At 56.4% G+C, this 22,162-nt stretch overlaps 3 protein-coding genes across 3 annotated transcripts; 2 read left to right on the top strand and 1 right to left on the bottom strand.

The window, feature by feature from the left end:
- The first annotated feature begins 3 nt into the window (after nucleotides 1-3).
- Nucleotides 4-9,558, top strand: SF3A2 (splicing factor 3a subunit 2). The gene is made up of 9 exons (XM_009562772.2): nucleotides 4-158; nucleotides 1,613-1,784; nucleotides 2,832-2,903; nucleotides 3,191-3,237; nucleotides 3,873-3,982; nucleotides 4,575-4,624; nucleotides 5,177-5,317; nucleotides 6,458-6,526; nucleotides 7,081-9,558. Exons 2-9 carry the CDS (start codon nucleotides 1,659-1,661, stop codon nucleotides 7,411-7,413), a joined length of 948 nt encoding a protein of 315 aa, XP_009561067.1. The 5' UTR covers nucleotides 4-158; nucleotides 1,613-1,658; the 3' UTR covers nucleotides 7,414-9,558.
- A 1,078-nt stretch (nucleotides 9,559-10,636) lies between these two features.
- On the top strand, nucleotides 10,637-16,813 carry AMH (anti-Mullerian hormone). The gene is made up of 5 exons (XM_054049938.1): nucleotides 10,637-11,379; nucleotides 12,425-12,603; nucleotides 13,599-13,722; nucleotides 13,857-14,043; nucleotides 14,201-16,813. Exons 1-5 carry the CDS (start codon nucleotides 10,776-10,778, stop codon nucleotides 15,114-15,116), a joined length of 2,010 nt encoding a protein of 669 aa, XP_053905913.1. The 5' UTR covers nucleotides 10,637-10,775; the 3' UTR covers nucleotides 15,117-16,813.
- Nucleotides 16,814-16,867: 54 nt separating this feature from the next.
- On the bottom strand, nucleotides 16,868-20,980 carry JSRP1 (junctional sarcoplasmic reticulum protein 1). Its single transcript, XM_054050574.1, has 7 exons — nucleotides 20,863-20,980; nucleotides 19,458-19,504; nucleotides 18,583-18,733; nucleotides 18,028-18,180; nucleotides 17,887-17,949; nucleotides 17,604-17,755; nucleotides 16,868-17,458 (listed from the first exon to the last, which is right to left on the bottom strand). Exons 1-7 carry the CDS (start codon nucleotides 20,978-20,980, stop codon nucleotides 16,877-16,879), a joined length of 1,266 nt encoding a protein of 421 aa, XP_053906549.1. The 3' UTR covers nucleotides 16,868-16,876.
- Nucleotides 20,981-22,162: the final 1,182 nt, after the last annotated feature.

Below are 22,162 nucleotides of genomic sequence, written 5' to 3'. Positions count from 1 at the left end.
GGGCCAGAAGTGTCCCTGACCTTACCGGAAGTTTCCTCCCGAAGTGCCCCTACTCTCACCGGACGTTCTCCTGTTAAACCGGAAGTCCCCTCGCTAGAGCCGGAAGTGCTCTCTGAGAGAGGGCGGCGCGGGAAGCCGGAGCGGAGCCGGGCGGGCCGGTACGGGCCTGGGTGGTCCCCGGGGGAGTTCGGGGCCTTGCCAGGGGATGTCGGGGAGTGGGGTTTGCGGGGAGGGTTTTGGGGGGCGGCTCTGAGCCTTGTTAAGAGATTAGAGGTGTTTGGGTAGGGTTGCGGTCCTCGCTGAGGGGCTGGACGTGTTTGGAGGGGGTCTGGATCCTTTCCTGTGAGTGTTTGGGGGCCGATGTGGTGTTTGATGAGGAGCTGGGGGGGATTGGTCCTCTCTGAGGAGTGTATTTGGGAGGTCCTGCGCTTGTTGAGGGGTTGAAGTTCTTGGAAGTCGGGCTTGGATCCTCTCTGAGGGGCTGGGGTAGCTTTTGCTCTGCCTGAGGATTGTTTAGGGGAGCATGAGTCCATGCTGAGGGCCCGTTAGGAGGGTGCTCTGAGCCTCACTTAGGGATTACAGGTGCTTGGGGGCGGCTTTGGCCTTTGCTAAGGGTGTTGGTGGGAGCTTTGGCCCTTGCTGAGTGGCTGGAGGATCTTTTTGGGGGGCTTTAGCCCTTGCTGATGGGCTTGGAAGTGTTTGGAGGGTGGCTCTGAACCTTGCTAAGGGTTTGGGGGTGCTTGGGGTGTCTGTGTGGTCCTTGCTGCGTAGCTGGGGGTGTTTAGGTGGGGCCAGGGGATGTTTGGGGAGATAGTCAGCCTTCAGTGGGGGGCTGAAAGTGTTTGAGTGGGACTTGAACCCTTGTTGAGGAGCTGGGAGCTGTTTTGGGGGGGCTTTGACCAGTTCTGAGGAGCTATGGTTGTTCAGGGGGGGCTTGGACCCTTGCTGAGGTGTTGGGGTGTGTGCGAGGGCTCAATAATAGTTTGGAGCTGCTTGGAAGGGGAGTTGTGGTCCTTGCTGAGGAACTGGGGGTTGTTAAAGGGGGAGGCTGATCCTGGCTGGGGCATTTGACAGGGGCTCTGAGCCTCGCTAATGGATTGAGGGTGCTTGGGGGCTAACTGTGGCCTTTGCTGAGGGACTAGGGGAGTGTCTGGGAGGGCTTAGACCCTCGCCGGGGGGTGTTGGGAGAGAGCATGGACCCTTGCTGAGGGACTGGGTGGTGTTTGAGGGAGAGGTTGATCCTCACTGAAGAACTGAGGATGTCTGAGTGGCGCTTTGACCCTTGCTTAGGACCTGTAAGGGGCTTGGGGAAGCTGGCCTTTATTGGTGGGTGTTTGAAGGGGATTTTACCCTTGCTGAAGGGCTGGGATCTCTGTGCCCTATCTGGGGTTTGTGTATGTGTGTGGGGAGGTGGAGGAGCTCTGGGACCTCTTTGGGGGCTGGGGACAGCATGCAGAGGCCCTGACCCTGCTGGGGACAATGCCCAGGGCACGGTTTATTGTGCTTGTCCTGTGTTGTGACTGATGGATCTGAATAGCGATGTGACCTCCAGGTTAGGCAGAGCGTTGGTTGTTACTCACATTGCTTTTTCTTCTTTCCCCCCTTTTCCCAGACTCTTCCTTTCTCCATAAGCAGCTGAAACACAAAAAGTCCCCATCATGGATTTTCAACATCGTCCTGGAGGGAAAACTGGAAGTGGAGGTGTAGCTTCTGCCTCAGAAAGTAACCGGGACCGCAGGGAGAGGCTCCGGCAGCTGGCATTGGAAACCATTGACATCAACAAGGTGAGCCTTGGCCTCTGTCTCTGGAGAGAGGAGCAGACACATGGCTTCCATCCTGCAAAATGTTTACTCTGAGGGTGGGGAGGCACTGGCCCAGATTGCCCAGAGAAGCAGTGGCTGCCCCATCCCTGGAGGGGTTCAAGGCCAGGTTGGATGGGGCTTGGAGCCCCTGATCCAGTGGGAGGTGTCCCTGCCCATGGCAGGGGTTGGAACTGGATGGGCTTTAAGGTCCCTTCCAACCCAAACTATTCTGTGATAAGTTTAGAGCTTTGCCTGAGTGAAACAGCTTCAATGGGGAGAGAATTAGTGAGGAGTTGTGGGTAATGTGGGAGTCGAATGAGATACATTCGTGGCAGGGCTGACCCGAGCGGTGCCGGCACTTGTGTATCCACGTAGCTGTTCCTACATTCTTCTCAGCTGTCACCAATTAACAATGCTGCTATTGCTTTTCTCTGTGTTCATAGCCCTAAAGAAGTGTTATGCTATTAGTTGATGGATTGATGAGGTGCTCAGGAGTGGATTGGTGGTGGTCAGATACCGTTGGACTCGATGACCTCAAAGGTCTTTTCCAGCCAAGCGATTCTATGGTGATTTAGGAGGCTGAGGGGAGACCTTATTGCTCTCTACAACTACCTGAGAGGAGGTTGTGGAGAGGAGGGAGCTGGGCTCTTCTCCCAAGTGACAGGGGACAGGACAAGAGGGAATGGCCTCAAGATCTACCAGGGGAGGGTCAGACTGGTTATCAGGAAAACATTTTTCACAGACGGGGTCATGGGGCCCTGTCAGAGTCTGCCCAGGGAGGGGGTGATGGAGTCCCCATCCCTGGAGGGATTGAAGAGCCAGGTAGACAAAATGCTCAGGGACATGGTTTAGTGGCAGATAGGAATGGTTGGACTCAATGATCCACGAGGTCTTTTCCAACCTGGTGATTCTATGATTTAACTCTATGAACTCCATTCTTCCAGGGCACCGGGAGTTCATTGGTATTTTGCTTATTCTGTTGTTTTGCTGTGTATTTTGCATGTAACTGGGTAATAATTCTCTTTCTAGGATCCTTATTTTATGAAAAATCACTTGGGCTCTTACGAATGCAAGCTCTGCCTCACGCTGCACAACAATGAGGTGAGTGGAAGAGCTGTCTTGATCTCGACAGCGGGTATTTTGGAACAATCAGGCGCCAGAACCTGGGGTGTGCCTGATGGGTGACTGCTGAAGTGATGATAACAGCTTGTATGCGTGAAGCCTGACAGTTTATGAGAGCAATCTGCAATTTTTGTGTAAGATGCCTCTCTTCTATGGCTTAAAATATCCCTGTCAACCTGTGAGATTGCCTCTGCTCTGTGACAGGTGTCAGTTTGGGAGCAGTCCTGTCTTCATGTAACGTCCTTCTCCCTTGTTTTTTATTTCAGGGAAGCTACTTAGCACACACCCAGGGGAAGAAGCATCAGACCAATTTGTAAGTCATCCTCCACTTTAGCTTTATTCTCTGTCACTGAAGCACTTAAAAATGATGCTCTGTGCGCCAAGGAATCTCACACTTGGTTGCACAGTAGCACGCTGTGTTCTTTCCTGTCTTTGTTTCCTAGCGAACAGCCTGGCTTAGCCTGGAGGCGCAGCTGAGATCTGCTCCAAAAACAGTGCTGACAAGCCCTGTTCCAAGCTCAGAGCCAGTTGTGAGATTTCTGAAGGATGCAGGGGAAAGTGTTTTGAAAGCAAAAATTCCCTGTGTCTGCTTATAAGGGTCTGGGTTTGTGAATCCAGGCTGGGAGAAGTTTGTGAGTTTTATTTTAAGAAATCCGGTTTGCTTTGGTTTAGGTGACTCATTTGTGGCGTTTCTTCTTTATTTCTTTATTTTAAGAAATAAATCATCTCAAATCTGTGAAGATGGGCACCGAGGTCATCTTGAGGGGGATAACATCATTGAGATGACAGGGTGGATACAACTGGCCTGTAGTGGGAGCAGGTTTTCCTGGCACGCGCTCTGTGAAGCGCTAAATATTCCATGGCGAGGGGTTCAAGCTGCTCCTAGTGCATCCGTTAGAAAGAATTACACCTAACCTTCTGACCTTGGCACATTTCAAATTAATCCAGGGCCCGGCGAGCTGCCAAGGAGGCGAAGGAGGCCCCTGCCCAGCCCGCGCCAGAAAAAGTCAAGGTGGAAGTGAAGAAGTTTGTGAAAATTGGCCGGCCGGGTTACAAAGGTGTGTAGGGTGTCGGGCGTTTGCGTAGGAGACACAGAATGCTGCAGCTTGCCTCAAGTGCAGCGCGGATGTGAATTATTAATTAGCCTTCTTAGCAGATCTGTCCATGAATAAGATATGGGCTTAGCTCCCGAGGTCCTTTATTGTTTGAATTACCCATGGAACGACTCTCTGTTGCTGACAGTTGAGCGAGAACTGTTTTAATAATAGATTGGTATGTCTCAGTCCTTCAGCTCAGATCAGCAGTCAAGCAGGAGATGACGACATTGTTGCAGTCCCCTCCTTTCATCGTGCTGTTCCATCTTTCATTAACGCTCGTAAATCACTCATTACACGTAGAGCTCGAGTTTTTCCTCTGAACTCCCCATTGTTCTTTTTTGGCCTTCAGTTCAAACTGTTGCTGCTTTATCTCTGTGGCACTCAGTCCTTGCCCCACAGCAGCTGAATTTTAGCAGAGATCCTTAGTAGCTTTCTTAAAGACAATGTGGCTGGGTTTTATAAATGGGAAAAACATTGTGTGTTTCCTAGAGCAGAACTAATGTTGCTGTAACCCTGCTACGTGATGCACTGAGCTCTCATATTCCCTTTACAGTTACCAAACAGAGAGATCCAGAAACAGGCCAGCAGAGCCTTCTGTTCCAGGTAAAGACACTGTTAAAACTCTTGGTGTTCGTGTTATCCAGGTTAAAGTACTGCTAAATTAGCAGTTCTTGGCAGGATTCATGAAATAATAAAGAAAAAAGGTCTGATTTTCCTAATCCTGTGCTGCTGCTGGTGTCAAGCAAATCTATGATTGTAGTTGTCCAGCTCTTTGCTTTGGTGGCACTAATTTTTCGGTTTGGAACCGATCTCTTGGTACGTTTCAGAGCTGGGGGATTTGTTTGTGAAAAGGGGGTGTTCAGGGAGGGCAGGGATAGGACGAGGGCAAATGATTTTCAGCTGAAAGAGGGGAGATTGAGATGAGAACTTAGGAAGAAATAAATGGTTTGCTGTGAGGGTAGGAAGGCCCTGGAACAGGTTGCGCAGAGCAGTGGTGGCTGCTCCATCCCTGGAGGGGTTCAAGGCCAGGTTGGATGGGGCTTGGAGCCCCTGATCCAGTGGGAAGTGGAACTGGATGGGCTTTGAGGTCCCTTCCAAACCAAACCATTCCGTTGTTCTATTATTCTTCTTAATGCTGCCATAACACCCAAACAGATTGATTATCCGGAGATTGCAGAAAGCATCATGCCTCGTCATCGGTTTATGTCAGCCTACGAGCAGAGGATTGAGCCCCCAGACAGACGCTGGCAGTACCTTCTGATGGCAGCGGAGCCCTATGAAACCATAGCATTCAAGGTAAGGATAGCGATTAACTGATTATTGGGAAAGTTCCCTTGTCATGTTTTCCAAGACATTGATGGATGAGAAGCTCGGCATGAGCTGGCAACATGTGCTTACAGCTGAGAAAGCCAACTGTGTCCTGGGCTGAATGAGAAATGTGAGAAGCAGGGCAAGGGAGGGGATCCGGCCCGTTTGCTCTGCTCTGGTGAGACCCCGCCTGGATCCCTGTGTCCAGTTCTGGGATCCTCAGCACAGGAAGGACATGGAGCTGTTGGAGCGAGTCCAGAGGAGGCCACGGAGATGATCCAAGGGCTGGAGAACCTCCCTTACGAGGCCAGGCTGAGAGAGTTGGGGTTGTTCAGCCTGGAGAAGAGAAGGCTCCAAGCAGACCTTAGAGCAGCTTCCAGTGCTGAAAGGGACTCCAGGAAAGCTGGAGAGGGGCTCTTGATCGGAGAGTGCAGGGATAGGATGAGGGGGAAGGGTTTTCAGCTGAAGGAGGGGAGATTGAGATGAGATTTGAGGGAGAAATGTTTTGCCGTGAGGGTGGGGAGGCCCTGGAACAGGTTGCCCAGAGCAGTGGTGGCTGCCCCATCCCTGGAGGGGTTCAAGGCCAGGTTGGATGGTGTTTGGAGTCCCTGATCCAGTGGGAGGTGTCCCTGCCCGTGGCAGGGGTTGGAATTGCATGGACTTTAAGGTCCCAAACCATTCCGTGCTTCTATGGCTCCATTAATTCCCAGTGAGCATCATTCTTTTCTAGCCTTCAGGAGGTTAAAGGAGTTGAAAGAGGGGTCAGGAAGAGATGACTGGAAGTCATTAAGCCCTGCGGAGGACTCTGGCAGGGAAACTCAGCTGTCAACTGAGCTCTGGGGAGCCATTGCATTCTCGGTGTCTGGAACAGAAAGAGCCTTTTGGGCTTCATTCCTCAGCCTCTATGCAGATGTGCAGAAAGGGTTTTTGCCAGCACACTTGTCCTTGACCAGTAGGGAAGTAACTTAATTCTTTCCTGCCCCCATCTCTATCTAACAACATCTGAGACGAGCGCATCTCACAGCGGCCTGGAATAACTGTGCTTATCTCGCAGGCTCTGGTGCTAAAACGGGCCATTGAGCTAATCTGGTGGCACTAAGAATAGCTCCTTGTTCTTTTTTGTTGCAGGTGCCAAGCAGAGAAATCGACAAAGCAGAAGGGAAGTTTTGGACCCACTGGAACAGGGAAACCAAACAGGTATCTGGAATGCTGCAGCATCTTTAAGGGTTCAAGAGGGAGCAGAAGGGCAGAGCAGCTTGCGGGGAAAGGCAGTGCAGATGTCCACATCCATTCCATCCACCCGAAAACCTTAATTCTTTTAATGCAATATGACTCCTCCTGACAAAACTCTTTCTACATGTGTACTTTGGGAGAGTTTAGGAGGCAGAATCCTTGGTTGCTGTCAGAACGGTGCACAAACAGCCAGCCCTGTGCCCTCGCCGTGGGTCCTGGCCATGCGTTCCCTGCGCATGGCCCTGTGTGGGGAGGTGTCCTCGCTGGGTACCGTGTGTGGGAGCAGCGGGCGGATGCGCAGAGGGGATTGCTTAGCACTTAGAGCAGGTCTCGAAGGAGTTCAAGTACAGGATGAGGCTGATGCCAGTCAAGATGAACAGCAGCTGTGGCCTCAAAGGGCAGTGAGGTATGAGCTGTGTTCCAGGAGGCAGAGGGCAGCTGGATCGTGCTGCCCAGACGGCACAGAGCTGTCCTGAGGGTTTATCCTTCTCTTTACTTTTCTTCTCTCCCTTTCCCAGTTCTTCCTTCAATTCCACTTCAAGATGGAGAAGCCCCCTGCTCCCCCAAACCTCCCTCCAGGGCCCCCAACTGTCAAGCGGCCGCCTCCGCCTCCTCTGATGAACGGCATGCCCCCACGGCCGCCTCTGCCGGACTCCATGCCGCCACCTCCACCGGGAGGAATGGCCCTGCCCCCCATGCCCCCCTCCGGACCGGTGCCACCACCTCCGGTGCCACCTCAGTTGCCACCAGCACCTGGTGTGCCTCCCCCTGCTCCTCTGCCACCCATGATGAGGCCACCACTCCCCACGGAGGGGCCGGGCACTATTCCCCCTCCGCCACCTTCCAACTGAACCCCTCCTGGACTCTTCAAGCTCCTGTCTTTTTATATACAAATCACAACAGATTCAGAGAAATATCACTGTTTTGTATGCCTGTGAATTTGACTGAATCCTGTAGGTCCATTAAAAGGTTTTCAATTGTCCTTTCTGTTTCCCTGTGTTAAAAATGTTACCATGTGTTTGCTTTCATAGAATGGTTTGGCTTGGAAGGGACCTCAAAGCCCATCCAGTTCCACCCCCTGCCACGGGCAGGGACACCTCCCACTGGATCAGGGGCTCCAAGCCCCATCCAACCTGGCCTGGAACCCCTCCAGGGATGGGGCAGCCACCACTGCTCTGGGCAACCTGGGCCAGGGCCTCCCCACCCTCACAGCAAAACATTTCTTCCCGAGATCTCATCTCAATCTCCCCTCTTTCAGCCTAAAACCGTCCCCCTGGTCCTATCCCTGCACCCTCCCTGATCATGAACCCCTCCCCAGCTTTCCTGGAGCCCCTTTCAGAACTGGAAGGTCTCCCTGGAGCCTTCTCCAGGCTGAGAAACCCAAACTCAACCTGGCCTTGTGCAGGAGGTGCTCCAGCGCTCGGATCGTCACTGTGGCCTCCTATGGACCCACTCTAACAGCTCCATGTCCTTCCTGTGCTTTTTTTTTAAGCTCTTAGATACACAGAGTGTTCCCAGCCTGGTTACATTTTGGAAATCCTCCAAAGAGGAGGCAAAAAGCATTGGAAATCTCAGCATCTCGCCCTCTTCTGACTGAACAGCAATGTCAGACTCAGCGCAGCTGTGTTGGCTTGAGGTGTTGCCCCCCCTTAAACTGCCTACTGTGTGTCCCCCCACTGCCAGGCAGATAATCAATTGTATTCATCTGAGATCTTTTATCCAGCTGTTTGTTCAGCGATGGGAACACTTGTTGTAGGCACACAGGAAGGGTTCTGTTCCTGCATCACCCCTAATCACAGTGGCCAGCAAGCAGAATTTTCTAAACCCAGTTTTCTTCATCATCCTGCTGAATGGTGGCTACAATCACACGAGCATCCCTCCTGCTATATTCCAAAACCTCCGTTCTGCTGCTGCCAGAGCACTGCACAGCAGCTCGGATATTGCCAGCTAAAGGCTGGAAACGCCCCTGCTGAGGAAATCAGCCTGCACTGCTGCTCAGGAGGCTCTGGAAAGTGCCAGGCAAGATTTCAGTGACCATTTGAGAGCTATTCACCCTTCCCTGGAGGGGTTCAAGGCAAGGTTGGATGGGGCTTGGAGCAACCTGATGCAGTGGGAGGTGTCCCTGCCCATGGCAGGAGGTGGAACTGAATGGGCTTTGAGATCCCTTCCGACCCAAATCATTCTATGATTCCCGGTGCACAGCTGCCTGGCTCCCAACCGCTGCGCGCTGGGCTGTTTATGCCAAGGATGGCTTCACAAACAGCACCAGTGCTCTCCTCGGTGATGGTGGTGGGGATCTCTGGGAATGTTTAGTCAAAAGAAATTACCAAGGCTGCAGTGATATTAAATCTTCATTTATTTTAATTCATTGATGTTGTCTGTACCGTTATAAAGCACCTGCTGTTGTGTGTGCTGTTTATTGTGTCAATCCTCCCACGGGTAGACTGCTTTTGGCAAGCTTTTAGCTCTCTGTGGTTTTGTTTATACTAAATATTTCCTTCAAACAATCATTTGGTTCCCATTAAAAAAAAAACAGAAGCTTGGAGATTTCTCCTCTCTGTCCTGCCTGGGATTCATTTCACAGACCTGGCTTATCTCGGTGCGAGATTTCAGGGTGCTCAGTGGGGAAGGCAGCGCGAGGAGCTGTGCTCTTGGCCAGCGCTCGGCTCCTTTCACAGACACGGGGAGAAGCCCTGTGCTGCCTGCCCGGCTGAAGGAGGCATCAAAGTCCTGGCCTGACGTGGATCCCACCTGGAATTGTGCAAACATGAGAGCCAGACAGAGCCTGGCTGACCCTCCCTGGCTTTGCTGCCTTGCTGGAAGTACTTTGTCTCGAGATGAGCTGCCCCAATGCTGGAATGACTTTGTGCAGATCTTCCCATTGATGGGTACGAGTCCTTTGTCACAGGTCCTGAAGAGCGAGGTCTGCTGCCACCAGCCCTTTGGCGCAGGGCCCTGTGTTCCTCAGGGTTTGGGTGCACAGGCCAAACATCACCTGCTGTAGCCAGATAGAATCACAGAATCATTAAGATTGGAAAAGACCTCTAAGATCATCCAATCCAACCATCAGCCCCACCCCTACCAAACCATGTCTCAAAGCGCTATGTCTACACAGTTTCTGAACCTCTGCAGGGATGGAGACTCCACCACTGCCCTGCGCAGCCTCTGCCAGGGCTTGACAACCCTTTCAGGGAAGTAATTTTTCCCGCTGTCTAATCTAAACCTCCCCTGACACAACTTGAGGCCATTTCCTGTCATCCCATCCCTTGTTACTTGGGAGAAGAGCCCAGCACCTGCCTGGCTCCAACCTCCTTTCCAGGAGCTGCAGAGAACGATGTGGTCTCCCCTCAGCCTCCTCTTCTCCAGGCCAAACAGCCCCAGGTCCTTCAGCTGCTGCTCGTAAGACTTGTGCTCCAGACAAGATCCTGAGCTCTGAACCGTACAGTCCTGGAAGCCCGGAGAAGGGTGTGAATGCACATTGGAACTTCATGGCAGATGCCTTCCTCCTGCCAAAAAAAACCCCAGATTCCTTGGGTGGAAGAGGGGAGGTAGGTGGGTGGCATTGTAATGTTGGAGTGAGTATTAGGGAAAGGTCCCTATAACGTATGTCATGGGACTTTGGAAGTCAAGTCTGAAGTGTTCAAAGGCATCAGGCTGCTCCTGTACCACACGAGGTTCCCTTTCGGGGCTCCAGTAGCCTGGAGCTCAGGAGTTTCCTTGGGAGCCCCTGCCAAGCGGCCTCTGGAAGCCGTGGCTGCGAGATGCCAGCCGAAGGGGAGGCTTTCTATACGTTTACTTAGTTTCTGCCCATTATCTGTCTTTGTCCTTCTCCTCCTCGTCTGGCTACTTCTTCCCGCCTGCTGTTTCGCTGCTGCTGGGAATAATACGTGCCGGTCCCCATGAAGACCCAGGCCTAGACATCCATCCTCCTTCAGCAAACATCTGAAGTCAAGGACACACATCCCTACGAAGAAGGGAAACAGCTTTAATTATTTTTTTTTTATGCTTCCAATACAAGATGCAAACCCAAAAATAGCACAACAAAGTTTCTTTCAACCATCCCTCCCTCCTCTCCTGCACGACAGCCTTTGAGTTTCTCGAGGGAGGTGTGTTGTGCCTTGTCAACTCAAGGCCACTGCTTTTTAAAAGGAAGACACCGTCCTCCTTTTCTGCCCGAGGGTTTTGGGAGCGGCTCAGACGCTGAAGGGGGAAGATGAAGGCTGCTCTTAGGGTGCTTTTGCCATGCCTGGTGCTGTTGGTCCCCTCTACAGCACTTCCCAGAAAGGGGAGCACGGGGGAAAGGCTTTCCTCAATCCACCAGCCAGAGCTGAGCCTGGTGGAGGCGGCAGGACTTGAAGCAGAGGGGAGAAAGAGAGAGAACACGAGTTTACAGGAGAGAGTGAGATCCAGCTCGGTGGCAAGATCGAGGCTGACGGCTTCTACTCGCCTCTTTTCCAAGCCTGACCTGGGAGCAAAATGCTTCCAGGGAATGGTTGAGGATGAAGGCATCGCCTGGTCCGGCTCCAGCCCATACCCGTGGCCACTCGGGGGATTGGAAGGGCCCGTGTGCAGGATGAGAATGGACCAGGATGGACCAACCCCGAGGCACCTGGATGTTGTGGGTGTCCTCACCCAGTATGAAAGCAGCTTCATCAAGCTGTTGAGGCAGCGCAGCAGCTGGGACGAGAGCCACCTCGAGACCTTTGGGCTTTGCTCAGCTGGGGAGACAAGTGCTGCTCTTCATCCCCTCAAGCGCATCCATGCGCATGTGGTGGAGCCGGGGCGGGAGCGCTTCCTCGTGCTGCATCTGGAGGAAGGTTGGTGCGAAATCCCTGTGCTGAGGCTTGAGCGGGGCGAGAAATGGGCTTGGGGAGTCTGGTGCTGTTTCCTTGCCCTAAATCTAAGTTTTAAACACAGAATTCAATTTGGTTCTTGGATTTTCAGCTGAACTGGGCAGTGCTGGCAGCTGGATCTTGGATTTTCAGCTGAACTGGGCAGTGCTGGGCAGCTGGATCTTGGGTTTTCAGCTGAACTGCGTAGCTCTGGGCAGCTGGATCTTGGATTTTCAGCTGAACTGGGCAGTGCTGGCAGCTGGATCTTGGATTTTCAGCTGAACTGGGCAGTGCTGGGCAGCTGGATCTTGGATTTTCAGCTGTACTGGGCAGCGCTGGGCAGCTGGATCTTGGATTTTCAGCTGAACTGGGCAGCGCTGGGCAGCTGGATCTTGGATTTTCAGCTGAACTGGGCAGCGCTGGGCAGCTGGATCTTGGATTTTCAGCTGAACTGGGCAGTGCTGGCAGCTGGATCTTGGATTTTCAGCTGAACTGGGCAGTGCTGGGCAGCTGGGTCTTGGATTTTCAGCTGAACTGGGCAGTGCTGGGCAGCTGGATCTTGGATTTTCAGCTGTACTGGGCAGCGCTGGGCAGCTGGATCTTGGATTTTCAGCTAAACTGGGCAGTGCTGGGCAGCTGGATCTTGGATTTTCAGCTGTACTCACTCTCAGGGCAGTCAGGGAGGCAGCTTTTCTCCAGGCAGTGCTGCTGGCTGCAACGCAACAGCCACAATGTCCCTGAGTCACTGGAGGAGCTTCCATGGGAGAAGTCATTTGGTGGGAATCTGCCCATAGCGACTTGCCAGAGCCACTCTGTGAGCGCAGCAGCACTTTGCTCACTGGGGCTGCAGATTTTGCCCCGCTGACCACATCCCTGGGGATGGAATTTGCCATGTTCCTCCTCCCCATCCCTGCTGCTCCGGCTGCAGCGTAGGACCAATGCTTGGCCTCAAAGCCCCTTCCCCACCCCTTGCCCCTCAGGAGCCCCGTGGCCACCAGGTGATTCACCCCCTCTGTTTTCTCCTTTCCAGTGAAATGGGAAGCCCAGACCAAGCTGTGGTTCAAGCTGGATTTCCAGGCTGAGGTGGGCCGGGCACTGGGAGAGCTGCGCTTCGCCTTGCTGCTCTTCTACCCAGGCAGCCGCCAGCGGCCGGGCACCGGGCACCCCGAGGGGCTGCTGGCCACGGGCACCGGGCTGGCGCAGGAGCAGGTGGGCGCCTGTAGCCAAGGGCTCTGGTCCTGGGTGAGGGGGGGGTGGGAGGGAACGTCCTGGTTCTGATGGCTCAGCACCTTTCCTATCCATCCCCTCCTGACCCTCTTTCCCATCCTCTCCTATCCCCCTTTCCCATCCCCTCCTGAACCCTTTCCCATCTCCTCTCAATACCCTTGCGACCCGTCCCAGCCTCTTTTCCCATTCTCCCCCAGTGCCTTTCCCAACCTGGCCCCTTTCTCATCCCTCCCATCCCCTTTCCCATTCCCTCCCATCCCTGTTTTTCCATTCCTTCCCATCCCCTTTCCCATCCTCTCCCATCCCCTTTCTCATCCCTCCCATCCCCTTTCACATTCTCTCCCATCCTTGTTTTCCCATTCCCTCCCATCCCTTTTCCCATCCCTCCCACCTTCTTTTCCCATTCCCTTCCAGCCCTTTTCCCATCCTCTCCTATCCCCCTTTCCCATCCTCTCCCAATCCCCCTTTCCCATCCTCTCCCATCCCCTTTCCCCACTCCCTCCCACCTCGTTCCCATCCTCTCCCACCCCCTTTCCCACCTCCCATCCCCTTTCCCATCCCTCCCATCCCCTTCCCCATCCTCTCCCATCCCCTTTCCCATCCTCCCATCCCATTTCCCACCCTCCCACCCCCTTTCCCATCCTCTCCCATCCCCTTTCCCCTCTTTCCCCCCTCGGTTCCTGCAGATGGTGCTGTTCCTCTGTCCGCAGCAGTGCCCGCGGGATGCCCGTGCTCCCCCCGCCCCTCCGGGGGGTCCAGGCTCCCCGAACCCCGGTTCTCCACCCTCCGAGCCTTTTTATTTTCACCCCAGGGATGGGAACCGGAGCCCCCCTACCCTCTGTGCTCCCGGTGCTCCCAACCCTCCCGTTTCCCCGCCTGCCAAGGCACCGGGAGTTGGGATGCTGGGAGACAGCGGGGGGCTGCTTTGGGTGGTTCCCCCCGGTGATGCCTCACCCACATCCTTTGCCTCCGTGCAGAGCTTCTGCCTCTCCAGGGACACCCGGTACCTGGTCCTGGGAGCAGCCGTAGCATCCGTCACCCGCTCCAGTGGGCAGCTCAGCTTCGAGGCTTCTCTGGCCATCAGCCACCGTGGAGAGGGAGGTAGGGACACCGAGGCCGTGGCAGCAGGGGACACCAGTGTCTCAGGCAGTTGGGACCCACTCAAACCTGACTCTAACATTGGGGACATGTGGGAGAACCCAGACCACCACCCTCTCTGCTCCTCTCCTCGCCAGGTGCCCCCTTGACCCCCATGGAGACCCAGCAGCTCCTTTTCGGCTCCGATGACAAGTGCTTCACCAGGATGACCCCTGTGCTGCTCCTGTTGGCCAAGTCACAGTGGGAGGAGGCAGCAGCTTTGGTCCCTTCTTCCTACCTCTCTGCTGATGGGGTGGTGGACACAGCTCCGTATCCACAACTCAGGTCCGTGCTCCTCACCACAGCGGTGGAAAAACACAGGGCTGGGAGCCTGGATGGGAGAAAAGGGCAGCCCCAGCCCTTCTGCTATGGGACCACGGAGGGAGGATGTGGGGCAGGGCCTGGAGGGACCCCTGTGACCCTCCGTGTGTTCTCCTCGCAGCTCTCCCCAGGCTGAAACTGAGGAGCTGCCGTTCCCCACCTCCCTGAGCCAAGGGAACGCTTCGTCCCCCATGCCCGGCAGCAGCAGCCAATTCCTGAGCATCCTGACCCGCTTCATCCACCGGGTCCTGAGCACCTCCAGCGAGCCGCCCACCCAGCCCAGCTCCCACCACTGGCTGGACTTCCAGGTGATGGAGACCCTCCCTCACCAGCTGCTCAACCTGTCGGAGGAGGCGGCGCTGGAGCGACTGGTGCAGTCGGAGGAGCCATCGGTGCTGCTTTTCCCCCAGGACAGCGGAGCCGTGCTGGAGCAGCACTTGGGGGACTGGCAGCCGGAGGGGACTGTGCTGCAGCTGCTGATGGGCAAACTGCAGGCAGTCATCCAGGAGCTGAGGGACATTCCGGCTTTCCAAGCCAACACAGCGCTTTTCCAGCATCTTCTGAGCTTCTGCTACTTCCCACCAGGGCCGGGTGAGGGTCAAGGCAGCAAGCAGCCGCCGGGCTCCGGGAAGCTGCACACGCTGCTGCTGCTGAAGGCGTTGCAGACGGTGCGGGCGCGTTGGCAGGAGCAGAGGAAGGTGCTGCGGCAGAACCGCAGCGCGCGACACCAAGCCCACTGCCGCCTGCAGGAGTTGACCATCGACCTGCACGACCGCAAGTTCATCGTCATGCCCACCGTCTACACGGCCAACAACTGCGAGGGGCCCTGCAAGCTGCCGCTCTCCACCCGCGTCCCCAGCTACTACTCGCACACGGTGCTGCTGCTGGGCATGCAGGAGCGGGGCTCGCCCCTCCAGCGGCCTCCCTGCTGCGTGCCCGTCCGTTACTCGGACCAGCTCATCATCAGCCTCTCCGCTGAGGGGCTGGAGGTCCGCAAGTTCCCCAACATGGTGGCAGAGGAGTGCGGTTGTCGGTAGAGGCTCCCGCTGCTCCTTATCATCTTCCCCATCCCCACTTTACCCTCGTAGCTCAGGAGCTGGTGCTTCTTCCTGAGACGGGAGCTCCCTGCATGGCTTTTCCCCATGGTTTGGTTCGTTAACGTCGCTCTGGTTCTGGGTTCCTCGGGAGCCCTACTGCCTCCTGGGGGATGGCGTTTCCCCGTGCCCACTCCCGGTGCCCGCGGGGCTGTGCTGCAGCGTGGCTGTGACCCCGCTGTGGGATTTGGGCTGGATACTGGCACCACGGGGCCATCACTGGAGATCAAGGCTTGGTAGATCCAGCCAGGACTACGCTGATTTATCCTTTACCTGTAGTGACTGGGCAGGGTATGGTTCCTTCCTCCACAGGTGCCCCACTCGCAGCATCCTCTGGCCGTTTCCCAGCCCATCACTGAGCTCCCACAGCTCAGTGAACACAGCAGAACAAGAGGGGAAATTCCCCCGCAGGGCCCAGCCTTTACCTGGGGTCCCATCCCATGGAGAGCCGCTGGTTTGGGGCTCCCTGCTGGGTCCTGTTTGCATCACCCCACGCTGACTCCGCTCCCAGGACGCTGCCAGAGCCTTGGGGTGAAGGGAGGGAGGGCTGAGAGAGGGCAGCGATCCCGTTACACCTCCTGGGCTGCTCACACCATTAATAGGAGCGGTGCAACCCACTGCCAAAGCACCTGCTCTGTGTCCCCGCCAGCGTCAGCATAGAGAACCGGCTGCCCCAGATCATCTTCCCAGCTAAAACCCAGCCCTCAGTGAGCCCCACATCCCAAAGAGCAGCTCCTGGGCTCATCCTGGCTGCAGCCTCCCTCGGGCTGGAACCAACCCTCCGCCTTTGCAGCATCCCCACGGGGTGGGTGGGGGCACGGCCGGAGGCTGGCACAGCCCGACCCCATCCCACAGCCCCTGTGTGGATGGGAGCACAGAAAACACACCGAAATAACCCAGGACAAGATATTTTCTTATTTTTTTTCTTCCCCCTTTTTTTTTAAAAAAACCATTCAATTTAATACCTTATTAAAAATGAAAATAGTTTATTTTATCCTCTATCCATCTAGCAAATACTTAAACCTGCCGTGGGTTGGGGCTGTGAACGTCTCCTGTAGTTGCTACAGCGCTGCATGATATTGCACCTGTGTTTCATTCCTAAAAGCGACTCTGTGAAGGCAAAGCCCGAAGGGATCTCTGGGTTCTGGGCTCTCCAGCCCTGTCCGGTCCCCAGAAGCTTCGCGCCACCCTGCAGTGATGGCACCGGGACCCGGCGAGGTCGGGGTGGTCGCTCCCCACTAAGGACGGCCGCAGCCTGGCTTCGTTAACCCAGAAGACGCTCCTCTCTTCATTTGCTTTGAATAAAACCGTTAATTGAATTGAAGAGCTGCACAGTTCGAAGACAAACTCTGTTCACTGCCATCCCTGTGCCCACTGCGCCGTCCCCATGCCTCAGGGTGAGAATGAACTGCAGGTGAGATTTCGGGTGGGGATGGAGAAGTAGCGCCAAGCCCAGATGAAGAGAAGCTCCTTCCCCAGGTCCTTTCGGGTTGCCTTTGTGCATCTAATCCAGAGGGGCCCAGAGTCCCCGGGGAGGCTCGTGCCAGGCTCCCAGGCTGCTCCGTTGCTGTTTGGAGATCCTGGAGCACTGCCTGTGCTGCCCGGGGATGTCTCCGAGAGTTACAGGGTACCCTCGCTGGGAGCAATGGTGGGGTTGGATCCCCCTGGATTCAGCATCACTGAGCCCCTCGGTCGCCCCAGTTTCAGTCGCGTCTCTTGCCTTCCCTGGGCCTGGCGATGCCATCCTTCCCTGGAGAGGCCGTTGACTCCCAGGGCTTCCTGCCCTTCTGCTGCCGCCAGTCCCGCTTTGGGCTCTCCCTGCCACCATCGCCCCTGCCAGGACGGCCCTTCCAGCCCTCCTTCCTGGGCTCGTCCCGCTCCCGTTCCCGTTCTCGCCGACTCTCCTTCCCCTCTCGGACCCGCTTCCTCTGGGGCTGCTGCTCAGGCTCCCGGGGGGTCCTGGGGGCTCGGCCAGCCTTGTCCCCCAATGCCCTGTCCTTTGCTCGCGCCTCCCTCCGGCTACTCCGCTCTGCCTGCGTGGGACGGCTCTCCCGGACCTTCTCCTCCTTCTTCTCCGGCTTTTCCTCCATCTTCTCTGGCTTCTCTTCCTTCTTCTCTGGCTTCTCCTCCTTCTTTTCCTCCTTCTTCTCTGGCTTCTTCTCCTGGCTCTTCTTCACCTCCACTGCAGCTGGTGGCACCTCAGGGACATCTGTGGGCTCTTCATCCTCATCCTCATCCTCTGGCGTTGAGCGGCCAAACCACTTTTTGAAGATCCAGGGCTCTGCCTGGGGGGGGACAGAGGAGACCTAATGCTGCTGATGCAGCTCAAGGGACCACAGCCCCTCTCCGTTCCTCCTCCCAGGGAGGAGATGCTCCCCACATGGGAGGTGCCCCGAGGATGCTGCTTCTTCCCCCAACCCAGACCCATACCAGGTTGCTATCAGCATCATCGTCACCATAGTCATCACCATCTTCATCACCATCATCATCTTCAACCGCGCTGCTCTCGGGCCGGGGAGGCTGAGCGGTCACCTCTTCTTGGACCTCTTCCTCCTTGGTGCTGACTACCACTGGAGGGGCCTCTGGGAGGGGAGAAGGACAGGTCACCATCAGCAGGGGATGAGGCTGTTTGGCTGTGGTGTCCCAGACATGGGGTTCCAGGGCCACCCCACCTCAGGCTGTCTCCGGGATATCCCGGATCATCCAAACTCACCATGCACAGGAGGCGGTGGAGGGTCCTGCCTGCCGTGGCTGACTCCCTCCCTGGGGCACGGCGCTGGAAGAGAGGAGGGGAGGCAGGAGGTGGTGGCAGGATCTGGCCAACTCATCCCTTTCTGTCTGGCTCCGGGCTCACCTTGGAGCACCTGGAAGGTGACGCTGAGCAGGGCGACGACGGAGGCCACCAGGATGCACTTGTTGAGGGTGAGCCCTTCCCAGAGGAGCGGCTCCTCGGTGGGGTCCAGGCTGGGGGGCTCCACCTTCCTTTGCACAGGGAGGCTCTTGGGGACTGGGGATCCCCAAGGAAAGCAGCGTTACTGGGGGAGCTGGGAAACAGCAAAGGACTCGGGCTGGGAGGGGTGGGAAGGGCAAGGGCAGGGGTAGGAGCCAGCGGAGGTGTTTGCACAGCAGGGATGGGGAAAAGAGTGCACTGGGGAGCTGAGCCCAAGGGGTTTGGGGTAGGATGGTGTCGTGGCACCCTGGAGCTCAAATAGGGAAAACCTCTGCCCGTGCTTCAGGGTCTGCTGATGGAACATCCCATCTCCACGTCCCTGCGCTCCCCAGGACGCTGCGGAGAGCAGAGCTCATCCAGTCCCTGCTCTGGGGCCAGACGGTGCCTTCCAGAGTGGCCGAGGATGCAGGACAGGGGCTGTGCCTTTTGGGACAGAGAAGGGCTTTCCTGTACACCCACCTGGAGGCCCAGCGGTGCCGCTTTTGGCTCCCACCTTCTCCACCCGCTTCTTCTTGTCCACGCCGAGCGGCGCTGGCTCTGGCATGCTCAGCTCAGGCTTGTCCGGATCACGCTCAGAGATGCCAAGCCGCGTCCTTGCCTCCTCTAGCCCCTGCGGGGAGAGCCGTGAGCGCGACCGGAGGTCTGAGAGCATCGCTTGGCCCCGCAGGGAAAGCAAGGAGCGTGGCCGGGTGGGATGGGGGTACCCCCTCCCAGACAAGAGGTGCTCAGCAAAGCTGTGGAGATCCTGGTCCCTGTGCTCCTGCTCCCCGAGCGCCCCAGGGCTGAGCCGATGCTGCCCCGAGCAGCGTCAACCACGCTTGCCACTGGCTCCTCGAGCACCCAACGCTGGTGTGTTTGCATCCGCAACCTTCTTTTTCCCTGCTAAGATGGATTTAGCCACCAGCTGGCTCTGTGCTGCAGAGGAGGTGTTGGGGTGCAGCCCCCCACGAGCTCCCCCAGGGCATCCTCGGAGCCGGATTCACTCCCAGCCTGGATGAGCACCCACTCATCGGACCCAGGGCACGCTCACCGCCAAGAGGAGAGGGAGCACACGATGCCTTGGGGTCTGGGCTCAGCGCTGCCAGGGGTTGGGGGGTTTAGTGGCCACGTTGGCTGTTGGCGTGTGTCGGTGGCACCGGATCGGTGCCACGAGAGAGAGCTGCCCACCAGCGCGGATCAGTGACAGCGACAGCTGAAGGACGCGGCTCTCGGCTCCCCCGGGACAGACGTGTTGCAACGCTGAGACGAACGCTGCCGCGGGACGGCACCCTGCTCAGCCCCCCACCCCGCTGCGGGGACCCCATCCCCCTGGTCCCAACGTGCTGCGCACTCACATGGGCTCCACCGCTCTCACCGTCGCTGCTCACCGTCGCGTCTGCATCTGTGGAAGACAAGCACAGCGCAGTCCGTTAGGGAGTGAATTGGAAGAGATGGGAATCGCATGGAGCCAGGGGTGCAGGGGTCCTCCTGCTGCCACCTGCCACCTCACGGAACGGGGACATCACGGCCACGTTGTCCCTGTTGGTGTAGCTGGTGCCAGGGGCTCGGAACCCTGACCATCGAGGCAGCAGCTGGAAATGTTGGGGTGTAAGAGCAGCATCGTGCAGGTCTGGGGGTGCTGAGCCCCAAACTGCACCATCTCGGAGTTCCCCAGGGAGGTGAAGCCAAGGGGAAGAGTGACCTCTCTGCCAAGGTATGTAGATGTATGGACACCCTGGAAACATGTGTCTGGAGAGACACCGGGCAGGGACGGAAGGCTGGAGGCAGGACTGCAAGTCCAGACAGCAGGATGAGCTCCAGGTGCTGTGGCACAAGCAGAGCTCAGCGAAGACCTCGAGCCACCCAAGAGGACCATGAAGTTCAAGGGTGACTCTTGAGGTTTTCATAGAGGTGAAACAGGAGAGGAAACCGGAGGCTCCTCAAGGCTCTGCAGTGGTTCGACGCAATGAAGGGCTAAGGAGCGCCTTGGGCTCCCTGGGGCTTCTCTGCTCCAGGTTCTCCTGTGAGCTATGGAGGGGTGAGGATGCACCAACACGGTCCCAACTCCACGCAGACTCAGCCCTCTCAGCACCTCCGAGCTCAGGTCTCACTCGGCTGGGATCTGGATGCCACATCCTTGCAAGCTCTCACCAGAAGGAGGAGTTTCTGCCTCCTTTGAGAAGGATCTAATTTAGTTTCCTCCAGTGGAAGAACGAATGCTGAGAACAAAATACCAGGGATGAAATATAAGATGTAATATTGGTAGGAAAACAAAGAAAGAAGAGGAAATCTTTTGGCTGGGGAACTGTGGCCCAGAAGGTCTTTGTTTTCAAGAGGAAATTAAAAAACTCTTTGGTTTTGTTTTAGCGTTGGCGAGTCTGGTCCTCTCTCCGCTGGGAAGCGAAGGAGCTGCCTCAGGACTCTCATACTGGTCAGGGGGGTTCCCAGCTCCAAGGAAAGCACAAAGAGAGAGAATTTATCCTTAAAGAGTTTCCCCCCAAGTGTTTGTCGTGTTTTCGAGTCACACACTATTCACAGAAGAAGACGGAGGAGGGCACGAGCCTCCATCCTTCTGATGTCCCTGGGGCTGACGCCAGGCAGATGCTGCTCCATGTCCAAGGTTTCCCTATGATATCGTTGCGCCGTAAGAGCCAGGTCGCCGGGCTCAGCCCTCTCCAGCACAGCCTCAAGCACCACAGCGCTGGCACGGCCACAGCGGGCACCTCCTGGCCACCAGCTCGTGTGGTGAGGATAAGGTACCTTTTCTCCCGTCTTTCCTTGGCCGCCTCTGAGCGCTCCCCGCCTGCCCGGGCAGCTTGTCGGTGGCCTCGAGGCATCCCAAGTCTTTCTCCAACACCTCAGGGGGACCTGTTGCCATGCCACTTCGAGGAACTCTCACTAAACCAAGAGGGATAAAACAAATGTTGGGCGGTCAACAGGCAGCAGTGCCCCGCGGCACTCGGCTGTCCTGCCACATCCTCGCGGTGGAGCCGGGACCCTGGCTGAGCTCAGCCATGGAGTGCTGAGCTGTTCCCGCGCCTCCATAGAATCACTAGGTCAGAAAAGACCTTTGAGATCACCAAGACCAACCTTGGTGCCTGGCCACTACTAAACCAGACCCCTAAGCACTTCATCTGCTCGTCTTTTAATGACTTCCAGGGATGGAGAGTCCACCACCACCCTGGGCAGCCTTTGCCAGGGCTTCACTACTCTGTCAGTGAAGAAATTTTTCCTAAAGTCCAATGTGAACCTCCGCTGGAGCAACTTGAGGCCATTCCCTCTTGTCCCATCCCTTGGATGGAGGAGCCTAAACCACCTCCAGCCACAAAGTGTGTTTCCATGCTTTGCCACGATGGCTGCAGGGCAACGGCCATGCATGGCCCCGTGGGCGTTAATTTGGTCCCAGAGCTGATCAGCTCCGTGTTTGGGTCTGCTCCTCTCTGGGCAGGAGATAAGGGTCCATGCCCTGGTGGGAGGTGGATGCATTTTGGGGCTCTACAACCAGCGCTGGATCCTCATCCCCAACCAGGATGGGTCATGTCACCTGCAGGAATAGGATTCCTGAGACCGATTCCTATCGGACCAGCTCCAGTGCTGATGTACCAAGCACATGGCCACTGCCCGGGCCAAGCAGGGCAGGGAATGGCCACTGGTGCCAGGGATGGCCACCAATGCCAGGGGTAGCTTGCCCACGGCAGGGCTGGTCATCCCCAGAGTGATCCCTCGGCTCACATTGAATCCTGCACAGGATCCCTCCCATACAAGTGCTCAACCCATCCATTCCCTCCCCAGTGCTGCTCCCGCTCCCTCGATCACACTCTCTGCGTGCCGGACCCTCTCTTAAAGACACAAAACTGCAGACACTCAATGAATAATCAGCTCCTTTCTGCTGTCACTGAGACTTATGCTCCCACATAAGCTCCTGAGGTCCCCTCTACCGCTGACTCACATCAAAGAAACTTCCAAAAATAGTCCCCTCGCCTGCCCCGCTCTCTCTGTTCACGCTCGCACGGCAGTGCCGGCACAGCCCCCGTGGCCCCCAGACCACTGCTGCCCGGCC

The sequence above is a fragment of the Cuculus canorus genome, chromosome 27 (assembly GCF_017976375.1).
Source record: "Cuculus canorus isolate bCucCan1 chromosome 27, bCucCan1.pri, whole genome shotgun sequence".
Classification (NCBI taxonomy): Eukaryota; Metazoa; Chordata; class Aves; order Cuculiformes; family Cuculidae; genus Cuculus; species Cuculus canorus.
This window is presented reverse-complemented; position numbering and strand designations above follow the sequence as displayed.